General features: G+C 53.8%; 2 protein-coding genes across 4 annotated transcripts; one reads left to right on the forward strand and one right to left on the reverse strand.

The window, feature by feature from the left end:
* Positions 1–2079: 2079 nt before the first annotated feature.
* On the forward strand, positions 2080–3756 carry LMH87_006128 (uncharacterized protein; the record flags this gene model as incomplete). Its single annotated transcript, XM_056203964.1, has 3 exons — positions 2080–2333; positions 2393–2582; positions 2650–3756. The coding sequence occupies 3 exons, from the start codon at positions 2080–2082 to the stop codon at positions 3754–3756; spliced, it is 1551 nt and encodes a 516-aa protein (XP_056059367.1).
* Positions 3757–5028: 1272 nt separating this feature from the next.
* LMH87_006129 (uncharacterized protein) lies at positions 5029–9531 on the reverse strand (the record flags this gene model as incomplete). Of its 3 annotated transcripts, XM_056203965.1 has the most annotated exons (2): positions 8378–8427; positions 8658–9531. In XM_056203965.1, 2 exons carry the CDS (start codon positions 9529–9531, stop codon positions 8378–8380), a joined length of 924 nt encoding a protein of 307 aa, XP_056059370.1. The 3 variants fall into 3 exon arrangements, with proteins under 3 accessions (XP_056059369.1, XP_056059368.1, XP_056059370.1); XM_056203967.1 differs by having other exon boundaries at positions 5029–9531; XM_056203966.1 differs by lacking the exons at positions 8378–8427; positions 8658–9531 and adding an exon at positions 5029–6162.
* Positions 9532–12246: the final 2715 nt, after the last annotated feature.

Below are 12246 nucleotides of genomic sequence, written 5' to 3' on the forward strand. Positions count from 1 at the left end.
TCCATGTTGTTCCATGGAGCGAAGCCATGTCGCAATACCAGCGCAATATCAGTGCAGCATGGCAGTATGGTGGCTTGCCAAAGCCATGGGCATCGGATCGAGACGAGACGAGTTGGGTCGAGTAGCGTCTGGCCAAAGGATTGTGCAGGTCCGTGTCAGCCGCAGCCTGCCAGGGTGGGAGGATGTCATGAGGGACGTAGGGCGCAATGTTGATAGATACCAGTACGGTCCGCAGTCAAATTGTCGTATACCGCGCATGGGCACTGCAATGCAATGAGTAGTCCGTCTGTGATTATGCATGTATAAAACCCGAAGAGGTCTGGCGTGAGAGACCCATCATGGCTCATTGGCCGAATTGTCGTACTGGAGTGAAATGGGTTGAATGAATGAACAAGCCAAAGTCGGGCTAGGGAAAGCCAATTGCGCTGCTTGAGCGGGTCAGCAATGTTCAAGTTAAATAAGGCCCACTCGCTTAAACCTGCACGGGCCAGTTAGCGCACTCTGTGAGCGGAACCCTGGCAACAGATGTCCCAGGGTCTCAGCGCTGGTGGGTTCTTTCTTTTTTTTTTTTTTTTTTGGCCCGGCGCCAGACATGCTTGGCATCGCGGGTTGCTGCCGAGACCAGGAGATGTGCAGCGACGGAAGAAGGTTGTGTGTTTTTTCCTAGTGTACCAGTAGCAGAGTCGACAATGGAAGGGAAGAGAATAGGTGGGAATATCTCTGTAACATGGTCTGATGTGTGGGATGGAAAAGACTGCAGCCAAGAGGGGAGCAGTGCTTTGTCAACGGCTGTCTGTTTGCTTGCCAGCTGCCAGGCAGATGGGCTGGCGGGCCGGCAGTGGGCGTGAGCTTATCACCGATGCAGGTGCCTGGAGCTTGTGCAGATAGGGCGAGCTACTGATACACGCTGGGGGTCAATAGTAAATACAGATTTTTCATTCAACGATGCTGGTTGCAGTGGTGAGGCGCAGATCCAGCGAACGAAGGGGCAGCAAGGGATGCTCTGGAGAGAAGAAATGCCATGCCCAAACCACATATCCATCCCAGCAAGTTCAACGGCATTCAGTGGTGCAACAAATGGGTGGCTGTGTGTGCATCGCTGCCTTGGCCGGCATGGTCACATTGCCCATGTTGCAAGCCGCCATTTGTCCACTCACACGCACAGTAGGAACTGTACTGGCACTGGCTGCTGCGTACCTACGGATAGTAATAGTAATGCCAACGAGCAATAGCATCACACCACTCCCTTTTGCCTCTCCATTCCCGCTTTGAGGTAGGTACTGGTACATAGCTACCTAGGTACTGTTCAATTTACTGCCATGTCTAGGAGCCTGTTGGGTGACATTTCCGGGCCCTCCTCAAACTTGGTCTCTGCGGCCCCCTTCTGCCAAATGAACCCTTTACATTGCTTGCCCGTATTCACCAGTGGCCAGGCTAATGCCGCCGGCCCCAGTCTATCCTGACCTGTTCCTGGTACGGATAGATTTTTTTCACTGCGCGTGCTGGTAGTACAAACGCCTGGTGGTGATTGCAGCTGGTCCCCTTAGTACCGCTACCTCTGCATTCACACACACACCCTGCCCTGAACCACCCACTATTCTTGGTGCCGCGCCCCCTCCCCTCCCCTACCGGACCCCCGTCACAGGCACTTTTAGTAGCACTCTTGCCGCCGCCCAGATGGCGCCCCAGCAGCAAGCTCAGGCACTGACTGGACTGCCACCAGTAAATAGCAGCTTCCTGGTCAGGTCACCGGCACCCACTTGACTGAGAGCTACCTCCTTGCAAGCTTCCTCTGGCTTGTACCTGTAACCTGGCGCCTCTCCTGCCCGTCCGTCCCCCTCCTCTAATTTGCATTGTTGCCCTGGCTCTCCCGCCCTTTGCAATCCAAATAAGTACCCCCCATCGTCCCCTTTTGCCTCGTCCTCCCTCCTTCTTCCTCTCACACACCATCCTCTGTTCTCATCATCTTCGTGGACGCCGTTTTTCTGGTTCCCAGTTTTTTCTTTTATACCATCCGTCTTTCTTTGTTGTTGTGATACCCACTTAAGATACCCAATACTCTACTTTTAATCCAGAAAAATGGCCGACATTCAGAAGCCCGTTGAGGTCCCTACCGCTGCCGTTGAGCCGGTCGCCGTTGCTGTCCCCGAAACGGCTCCCGCTCTCGAGGTTCCCGCTGTCACCCAGGACACACCCGTCGACGTCGCTGCTGCTCCCGCCACTGAGGAGAGTAAGACTGAGGAGCCCGCTGCTGCTGAGGAGGTCAAGGAGGAGGCCAAGCCCATCGAGGAGGGTCATCTTGGCTACAAGGCCCAGGGCCTGAGCTTCCCCAAGTAAGTTCACGCAAGACACCAGTCTTCTTGCCTCGAAAACCACTAACCACTCGAAAAAGGAACCTGCTCGGTAGCAAGGAGTTCTTCTTCTTCAGTTCGGAGGCCGTCGAGGCCAAGGCTCTCGAGACCTACAAGAAGGCCCAGAAGTCCGCCGAGGGCGCTCTCGACAACATCTCCTGGGCTGCTCACACTGGCAAGGGTCTCCTCTTCTCTGGCGACAAGAAGGCCCCCCACACCGTCATCAACCTGGTGAGTTTACACACATCGACAGGCAGTATCGCTCAGTGCAAACAGCAACGCTAACAACTGGCGACAGTCTCACGCTTCTGAGCCGGAGGTCGATGGCAACAAGTTCCACTTCACTGCCAAGGGTAACAAGCACACCTTCAAGGCCGCTAACGTCGCCGAGCGAGACAACTGGGTCGCCCAGATCAAGGCCAAGATCGCCGAGGCCAAGGAGATTGCCGTCTCCGTCACCGAGTCTGAGGCTTACAAGAACACTCTTGAGTCTCTGAAGCCCGCTCCTAAGGAGGAGGCCAAGACTGCTGAGCCTGTTGTCGCTGAGGAGGCTACCGACGCCCCCAAGACTGAGGACGCCCCCAAGGAGGACGTTGAGGCTGCTAAGGAGGAGCCCAAGACTGAGGAGCCCAAGCGTCGCTCTGCCAGCCGCAAGCGCGCTTCCTTCTTCGGCTTCGGCAAAAAGGACGTCCTGCCCAAGGAGGAGACCAAGACTGAGGAGACCCCTGCTGAGGCCGCTGCCCCCGTCGAGGCTGTTGCCCCCGTCGAGGCCACCGAGGCTAACACTGAGGTTGCTCCCGCTGAGGAGGCCGTTGCCCCCGTCGAGGCTACCGAGGAGCCCGCCGCCGAGGCCGTCAAGCCCACTGCCAACAAGCGCAATAGCTTCTTCGGTGGTGTCTTCTCCAAGAAAGAGAAGAAGGCTGCTGAGCCCAAGGCCGTTGAGAACGAGGCTGCCGCCGAGGAGACTGAGGGCGCTGCTGAGACTGCTCCCGTCATCCCTCCCGTTGACACCACCACCCCTCTCGCTGAGGAGGTGATTGCCGCTGACCCCGTCGAGGCCGCCGCCCCTGTCGAGCCCAAGACCGACGTCAAGGAGAAGCGCAAGTCTTCTCTTCCCTTCTTCGGCAAGCGCGATGCCTCCCCCTCCACCGGTGAGGCCAAGACTGGTGCTTTCTCCAAGCTCCGTGCTACTATCAAGGGCAAGGGCGCCACCAAGGCCGAGGAGGCCAAGGAGGAGGCCGCCAAGTCTCAGGAGACTGCCACTGAGACCACGACTGACGCTCAGCCTAAGACGGAGGAAACCGCTGCCGACATCCACGAGCAGGTTATCAAGGCTGCCGAGGGTGAGGGCGAGAAGAAGACCGAGGCGACCGCTGCTGCTCCCGCTGTCACCGCCTCTGCTTAGATGGCAGACTGATGTGGTCTAGCTTGACGCACGCAAGACGCATCAGCTCTTCGATAATGGTCACGCGAAAACCCCAAACATTTATTCCGACAAAAGAAATATACCAACACGCATGAGAGGGCTGGGAGTGAAAAGGATGGTTCTGCATTTCTTCACAAGATACCAAGATACCCTGTCAAGACTGCTTTCATTGATACCATTTTCCATACTGTTTTGCACCAGGCACTACGACGGAAGACTTCTTTTTTTGTTTTCAAGAAAAACATTGGCTCGCCAATGACGAAAAAAATTGCACAGTTTGCACGCATTTGGTCTGTTTTGTTCGATACCCGGAGGAGGAGATTATAGTAATACCTAATTCAACTGCTGTGTTTCTTATTATACAATGAGCCTTTGCAAGTGATGGAGTGTGCCTAGTATTAAAATGTTGTTGAGAAAGGCGGAGATGGTCCCCTGGCAATGAAAGTCGATTTCTGTGAGGTGGAATGAACTGGCCGCAGATGTCAACGTCACAGAAATCGAGCAACGTCACAAGCATTTATGTAATGACAAAGGCATAACTCGTGTATTTCTAGCCTCAACATGAAGGGGTATCTGCTAATCTGTGTGTGTATAATGTAATAACAGTCGTGTGTCAGTCACCTGTTTCTATGGCGAACACTGTCCGTAGAATAATGTAGACAAAAATTTCTCCCTCACCACACCACATATATATATATGTATGTCTTCGCGCCCTGGAAAGAAGAAAACTTGACCCGAAAAAGGAGCCGAAAAACAAAACGGATTGACCACTTTCCACGTATATGCTTGAAAGAATAGTTGTTGAAGATAAGAAAGAAGCTCATTATGGAGGAACTTCCAAGTAAAAGCAAAAATGCCAGTCCAACTCATGTACTGTTTCCGTTGAACTGTTGTCCGTTGCCGGATTCTCGCGCAGCAAAACCTTGTCTCACCGTTTTTTTGAAGCATTGACTGTTAGGGAAAACGAAAAATGTAAAGCAAAAGAAGAAAAAAGATAAAACGAGGTGTTCCTTCCTTGTCTGCGCTGTCACAGGCAAAGGGGAGGCGATAAGGATGATTAAGAGGACATGCGCCGTCGCTTTGCAAGATGCATTAAACTGGGAAACAAGCAAAAAAGGAGGCCAAAACAAAGCCGCACTCTCAGTCATAAGAGTCAAATGCGAAAAGAAGATGGAGTGGAAATGCGATGCCTCGGGACAGAGGGCATGCACGATATGTAGTAAGCAGTAGTCATGGACTAGAGCAGCCAAATCACGCCTCGACAGAGGGCGTGCTATACTGGTTGACGAGCTCGTTGATGCGCGGCAGCAGCTCCGGGATGCGAAACGGCTTGGAGATTACATCGTCGATACCAGCAGCCTTGGCGTTGGCAATCTGCTCGGGCCGGGCGTATGCCGTGACGGCAATGATGGGAATATGCTTGGTGATGGTGCCGCTGCGCTCCAGCTCGCGGATGTGGCGGGCGCACGTCACGCCGTCCATGACGGGCATTTCCAGATCCATGAGAATGACCGAAATGTCGACGCCGTTCGTCTCGTTGCCTGCCCAGAACCTAGACTTTTGCAGCGTCTCGAGGGCCTCTTGCCCGTGGTTGGCGACAAAGGTCGTGTTGCCGCAGTTGACGAGCTGGCGCTGCAATACTTTCTGGTTGACAAGGTTGTCTTCCACGATGAGCACGTCGTACCGCGGGCCTTGAGACGGGTCTGGGGGCTTGCGCGTGGCCTGCTGGCTCTGCGAGGCGCACTCGGTTTGGGCGACAGCTTCGGAGCCAGCGGGCAAGCGGCATTGCCGAGGGAGTGTAAAACATGACAGAGGCTCGAAAGGCTCCGGCGCGTCAGCGCATTGACGGCTTTGGATATAGAAGCTAAATTTGCTTCCTTGGCCCGCCACGGATGTGACGCCAATTTGACCGCCTTGCATCTCGGTTAAGATGCGCGAGATGAAGAGGCCTAGACCAGAGCCACCATACTGCACATGTGTTCTGGGCGTTGCCTGTTGAAAGCGTTGAAAGAGCACCTGGAGCTCCTCTTCAGCAAGGCCGGGCCCTGTGTCTGAGACACTGCAATGAATATTAATTTTGTCGCCAGTGCCCCAATCACCTTCGCTCTCAATATCGATCCCGCTGCCCATTTGGTTGGTGTTTCGAGGAAAGTAGAGGTTCTCGCTGGCAACCTCGGCAATGTCACGCGATGCACTGAGATTGACCTTGATTTGGCGATGCTGGCGCCCCTGGGTAAACTTCATCGCGTTCGTCATGAGGTTGATGAGGACTTGCCGGAGACGTGATGGGTCCAGCATAGTCCATTTGATGCCGTGTCTCGCAAAGCTATCGTCAACTGTAAAGTCAAAATCAATATCGTGGGCAGCCAACTCGGCTTCAAACATCTTGAGCGTGCGGCGCACAACCCTCACTGGCTGCTCTGCTACTGGAGTGACAGAGAGCAAGCTAGAATCCAGCTTCGACAGGGTCAAAATGTCATCAACAATACGTTTCTGATGGCTTGCGCATAAATTGATCGTATGAGCCGCGTCGAGGCAGCTTTCAAGAAGTGCCTCCACATCCTTGACATTGCGCGTGTTGAATGTAGTGATATTGTTTGCAATCTGGTCTGCGCACTGCAGTATAGCGGAGAGTGGATTGCGCATCTCATGGCTGGTGATATCGATAAAATTTTCTTGTTGCCGCTTGAGCTCGACAGCTTCTTCTCGCCGCTCCCTCTGAACTCTCTCTGCCCATTTTTGAGAAGAGATGTCGGTAATGCAGCCAAATATAGACTTCAGAACTCCGTCAGCATTCTGCTCTGGAAAGGCGCTCATCAAAACCCAAGTATCCATGGTACGGTCCCCTTCCTGCTCAAAAGTCTTGAAACGAAATTCTTGGGAAACGGTGACCTTTTCTTCAACCAAGGTAGTCCATGCACGCCCCAAGGCCTTCCTGTCATCTTGGTGAACAAGGTCCATCCATGCATCCTCCAGAATGTCGTTGCGGGCGTGACGCGAAATTTGCCACCACATATCGTTGCAGTAGTTGATTTTACCTGCAGCATCTGCAATAAACATGCCGACAGGTGCGTAGGCCGCCATCCTAGTAAACCTGTCTTCGCTTTCATTCGCTTCTTGCGTTCGAAGAAGTAGTTGCATCGAAAGTTCCCGTCTATCCTCAGCAGCAAGTTGAGCTGCCATTTGGCCACGCTTGATCTCCTCTTCAAATAAAACAGCCGATGCCATAGAAGTTGCGAGCTGCCTGGCTAGCAAATGGAAAAACAGTCTGTAATCGTCGTCGTAGGGTCGTCTTGGGTTGACGCCGATAACCAAAAAGTCGGTGATAGATTCGCCCCCGCTCGTGGAGACAATAGGATAGACGACAATTGTCCTACACGGGTCACCAAATCCACGCCACTGGATACCCTCAATAAGTTCTGCGGGAAGAGTGCCGTCTTCTTGGGACAAGACGATAGGCACGCCGCCCGCGCTGATGGACTCTCTCATGTAAGGTGCGAAGCCTTCCTCAGACGTGCGCAGGTCTACTGTCTTCGGAGCCGCAGCATGCCCCTCCGTAACCCCAGATGCCGCCTCAAGTGTCAAATGGATTGGAGTTGCCAGGTTTCCGGAACGCACAGATGATATCTCGCTTTCCGCATCTTCTTTCGACGTTGAATATATGAGGTTAAACGGGATGTCCAGCTCATTGTATTCAAGTCCCTGTTGAACTAACGGCCAGAATCCGCTAACAGTAGTCGCTGTAGCAGTCCGTTCACCAATTTCTCGCAATGTAAGCATGCGTCTTTCGTTGATTTTCCGGCGAGTATTCTCAAAGGCAGGGCTGTAAAGGCCTACAACTTGGCCGTCTCCTCCAACGACAGGGACCAGAGACCACGAGAAGAACGTCTCCTCAAGATATCCATCTCGACGTAGGAAGAGGTGGTTGTCATGTTTCATGGTTGCTTGGCCGGATTCCCAGGCACTCCGGAAAACAGGCTCAACATCATCGTGAATTTCTGCCCAGGCGTCGAAGTTCCTCATTCCCATGATGCTCGGGTGTTTTTGGCCAGCTATCTCAATATATGCAGCGTTGTAGATGCAAATATATTCCGGTCCCCAGTATAATGTGGCGGGGTGCGGGCTGCCCATTACGATATTGGCAAGCATCCTCAATTCGTTGGGCCAGTCTTCAATCGCACCGAGCGGTGTGGAGGCCCAGTCAGTTGTCTTTGCGAGCTTAATATGTTTGGGTAGGGAATCGCTCATTGGTATTCTGGTCCAGTCGAAAGAGGGCCTCGACTCTCTGGACTGAAGCACTTGGTTGGTAAATTCATCAGGGTGCCCAGGTTGCACAATATTTGCTTGGTCGATCAATGCTCTCTCAAAGGTATTGACGCGACGATCGTCAGGTTTCTCAGCGGCAGCGTCGCCGAAGTAGTCGGCTGGTTCCACATCGGTTGCTGCAGTCTCGGCCTGTGCCTCGAGCTCGGCGTGTAAGCTATCCTCGTCCATGCATTCCGGAGTATCTGCGCTCGCGACCCCAGTATCGGAACGTTCGGGCGATGTACTGAGATTGATGCTACCAGAAATGAAACGAAATCGTTGCCTAACCGTTGACTTAGTCCAGTTGATGCGGCCATACTCGCAGGAAGGGAAGCCAAGCTCTGGCTGTTCCGCAGTTGACGTCGAGCACAGGGCCCATTGTTTGAAGTGACTAAATTCGGGCGTCATCGGGTTGTTATCGCAGCCGGCATTCAGTAAAGGATGTATATCGTAACAGGCGCGAAGGGAAGGATTATAATATTGTATAGGAAGGTGAGGTTGTGTTGTATTGGATGGATTTTGAAGGTCGATCATAAAAGTAGGCCGTATATCATTTTCGAGAAGCTCTAGTATACCGATAGAGCGGATCATTTGTAAGTTGCTGGGGATTGCAATGCTGTCGGGGCTAGTCGAGGAACCCGAGATGTCTATGGAAGAAGCCATGCTGCCCGGGGTGCTCCCAGAAAGCGTAGGGCTGACGGAGCTGACGTTTGCTCTTGGAAGCTTAAGAGTCGTAACAGTCTCACGAGAATCCTCGCCGATGGGTGAGAGCATGCCCGCAGCAAGATCTGCCGTAGAGTCCACTGATGGCCTGCTTGTATGACGGGCAGGCGAGTTCGAGAAGAAGAGGGGAGAGAAGACAGATTCGCGCATGGCTCTGATTGAGGCTCTTGTTAGAGGCGCTGTGGCTGCGTGAGGTAAATCGAATCTCCTGGGAGGTGAGGAACTTGTCCGGGACTTCTTGGTTGGTCCAGATGCCATGACGGAATCGAGCTGGGCAACCCTAGAAGGTCGCTTGCCAAGTATGTATAATGGCTGGGCCGAGGCGGCGGCGTCAGGCTGGGCAAGGCGCCGGCTGTGCAATGTTAAAGCGCCGGCAACCACACTGGGCAAGATGGTGTTTGAGTGGACGGATGGCACAGATGGCGATGGTTGGCCGTAGAGTAAATCAGTAGACGCAACGCATGATCCAACGAGGACTGAAGAGCGCCTCGGACGAAGGCCGTCGGGGGTGCGACTCGGGTTGTTGCTCGTGTTGGCGGTATCAGCTGCGGTTGAGGCGGCCAACCATTCAGAGGCGACGGGAGCGGCAAGGCCGGGTGAAGCTATCACTAGTACGTCGACGCCGTTGGGCGTTGGGAGCTTGGTAAGGTTTGAAACACTGTCGTCGGCGGGGCATGAGGTCGAGTCGTCGGTGAGAGATGGGTGCAGGTCCTGGGCTCTATGCATCAAGGTTTTGGAAGTTTTTGCAAAAGGCGCCTGCGTCTTGAGAGAACAAAAGCTGCAGTCGACAGAGAAAGGTTATTGGGTATCTAGACCCTAGAGGTAGGCTTTAGTCGCTGTGGGGTTGGAAGGGTTGTTGCGGGAGCCCAAGCAAGTCGGAGTCCGCCAGAGGAGAAGAAAAAGGCGACAGGGCCACCGAAGGCCACCGAAAGCGACAGAGCAATCGGCTTGCTAACTTAATAATGCGTGTAGTATTGTTTTACTGCAGTGCGCGTGGCTTGGGGGTCCCCTGGGTCTGGGCCTTGGTCTCGACCTTCTGATCCAACCGGTAGGGGACAATAGTGGAAGATCGCGATGGGCGCGGAGGATGTCAGCGAGGTGGGTATGCAGACGTCCAGGGTGCGGCGGCGATGCGGATAATGAGGCGAGAGCTGGGTCAAGGTATACTGCATCTGTACCAGAAGACTGAGCATGAATTTGCGGATGGGAAGCGCTTCGTTGGTCAAGAGGGAGCGTGTATAATAAATGTTGGCGTGTTGGGCGGCGGTGGTACAAAGGACAGGACCACGGCCGAGACAGCGCGCTAGCGGCAGGGATACGTTCGAGACCCAGGGCCGGAATTGGTCGAGGAAGCAGCTGTCGTACAAAGTCAGAATCAACTAGTCAATAAGCTATCAAGTCTTGAAGGGTCCAAGAACGCAGTGCAGCCGTCACCGTCACATCTGTTCTACCTACCTGGGCGTCCAACATAGCCAGGCACGCACAAGCCCACCAGTAGTAGGTTAGCGGCTGGACGAGGATCTGCCTACCTAGTAACTAGGTGCCGTTTCGGAAGGAGGCGGACGGGGACGACAACGGCGATGCAGCTAATGCTGTGTCCAGCAGGCGACGAGTCTGATTCAGAAGGGTCGCACGGAGGCCGGGACTAAGGATGGCCGGGCTAAGCTGACGGGAGGTCCAAGGGTCTGACGGTGGTGCAAGCAACGAAGCCACGGTCGAGCTTGGCGTGAGAGCTTGCCTCAGCAGCGCCAAGTACATGTTAGTTAGTCGGCAGCATGTCTCGCCCGAGAGCCTGATGCTGGGTACGGGCTTCCAATTTGTCAACAGTTGACAGGACAAACAGTGCGTCTGGTTTTGTTGAACGCGTCGAGACGCCTCACGTCCGCTTTTACCAGGTACGGCAATTGCCAGCTGCCGGTCCGTCTTGTCATCTACCTAGGTAGGTACCTAGGTACGCCCATCTATGCAGTCGCCAGCTGCCAGAGACTCGCTCTAGGACTCTGCTCACAACACAACACCAGCGCCTCTGTTTGCCCTTCAACACACGACAGGAAAATCCGTCCACAACCACGAACACGCCACTCGTCGAGGCTTTGTGCATCCGCCATGAACTGCTGCCATCTGCGGACCCCCTCTGCATCCCTGGTCCGGAAATGCAGGCGAAATGTGACAAGGCCGGGGATGCACAGCTGCTGAATGTGGACGGTCATTACTCAGTGCCTGCCAGTACGCCCAGCACTTGTCGCTGGTGGGTCAGGGCGCACCCATCTGCGGCGGTGCGCAGCGGGTAGGTACTGATATCAATCTCAACTTTGTTCTTCTCCTTCCTGCAGTGCCTGCTAAGACTTTAATAAACTCTGCGACAGTTTTCCGTATCGATGCAGCATCCATTTTCTGCTCCCAGGCTCCCTCGGACCCGTGCCTTCTGCGACGCCGCTGCCATGGCGTTCCCATCCTCGCGCCAGAAACAATCACCGCCAGACAGAACCCAAACACCACCCATCTCGCATCACCTGTCAACCGACGCATAATTTCGTCCCCAAAATGTGCCGCCACCCGCCCGCTAGATAGCAGGGGTCAGAGGGCTTGTCCTTCAGCCGTTGCGCCACCATGTCGAGGCGGATGGATGGCCCCCTCTCCACCGTGGACCAGTCCAGACCGCCAGCAGAGGCACACGCAAAATTTGCCCGACGAGACATTGCGACGTGTCGCCTGGTGATCGCTCACTGGTCTGGCGATCGCGCCTTGCTCTTGTTTGTCTCGTGGTCTTAGCTGCAATCGAACTTTTAGAATATCCGCTACTTGGCCTGGCGGACTTTTATCTGATGTGCAGTTGTTGACTCGCACAGCTTGGCCGTAGGGCCAACTTTTGCACAACTACCTTTCCACTATTGGCAAAGAAGGCACGTTCTAACCTGCCTGTCGATGGCAAGTAGTTAGTTCATCATTTTGCTCTGCTCGCCGTACCTAGTGGCGAGTTATCAAGCGGTAGCCTTGACCGCGTTCCTTGTGCTAGCGGCCTTCACCACTACTGGTAAATCCTGCTAATAACAGCTGTAGGGTAGTGATGGTTGCCGAGTCACGTCGAGCAAATGGCCGCGTCATAAACTTGTGTTTGTGTCTATAATGCCGTTGTAAGTCTTGAGTATAGATTTGACAATGTCTCGTTTGCGGCCCAGAGTCGATCCATCTTCCGCAACGGGCTACTTTCGCGTAATTGTTCTTGTGCAATTTAGTACAGCTCCTATTCATTCACGCCGGCTCTCCTTTGGATTCGGGGAACTGTATGATCTCCCATTGTTTTTTAAAAAAAAAAAGAAAAGAGGAAGCCTGTTATGTTGGCAAGAAAACCCATGTGTGGCTATCCATAAACCATCACAACGCATACATCACCGTACGTAAAGTTCGTCACGTCGCAACCGATCAACTTGGACGACACTC

Source organism: Akanthomyces muscarius, chromosome 1 (assembly GCF_028009165.1).
Source record: "Akanthomyces muscarius strain Ve6 chromosome 1, whole genome shotgun sequence".
NCBI lineage: Eukaryota > Fungi > Ascomycota > Sordariomycetes > Hypocreales > Cordycipitaceae > Akanthomyces > Akanthomyces muscarius.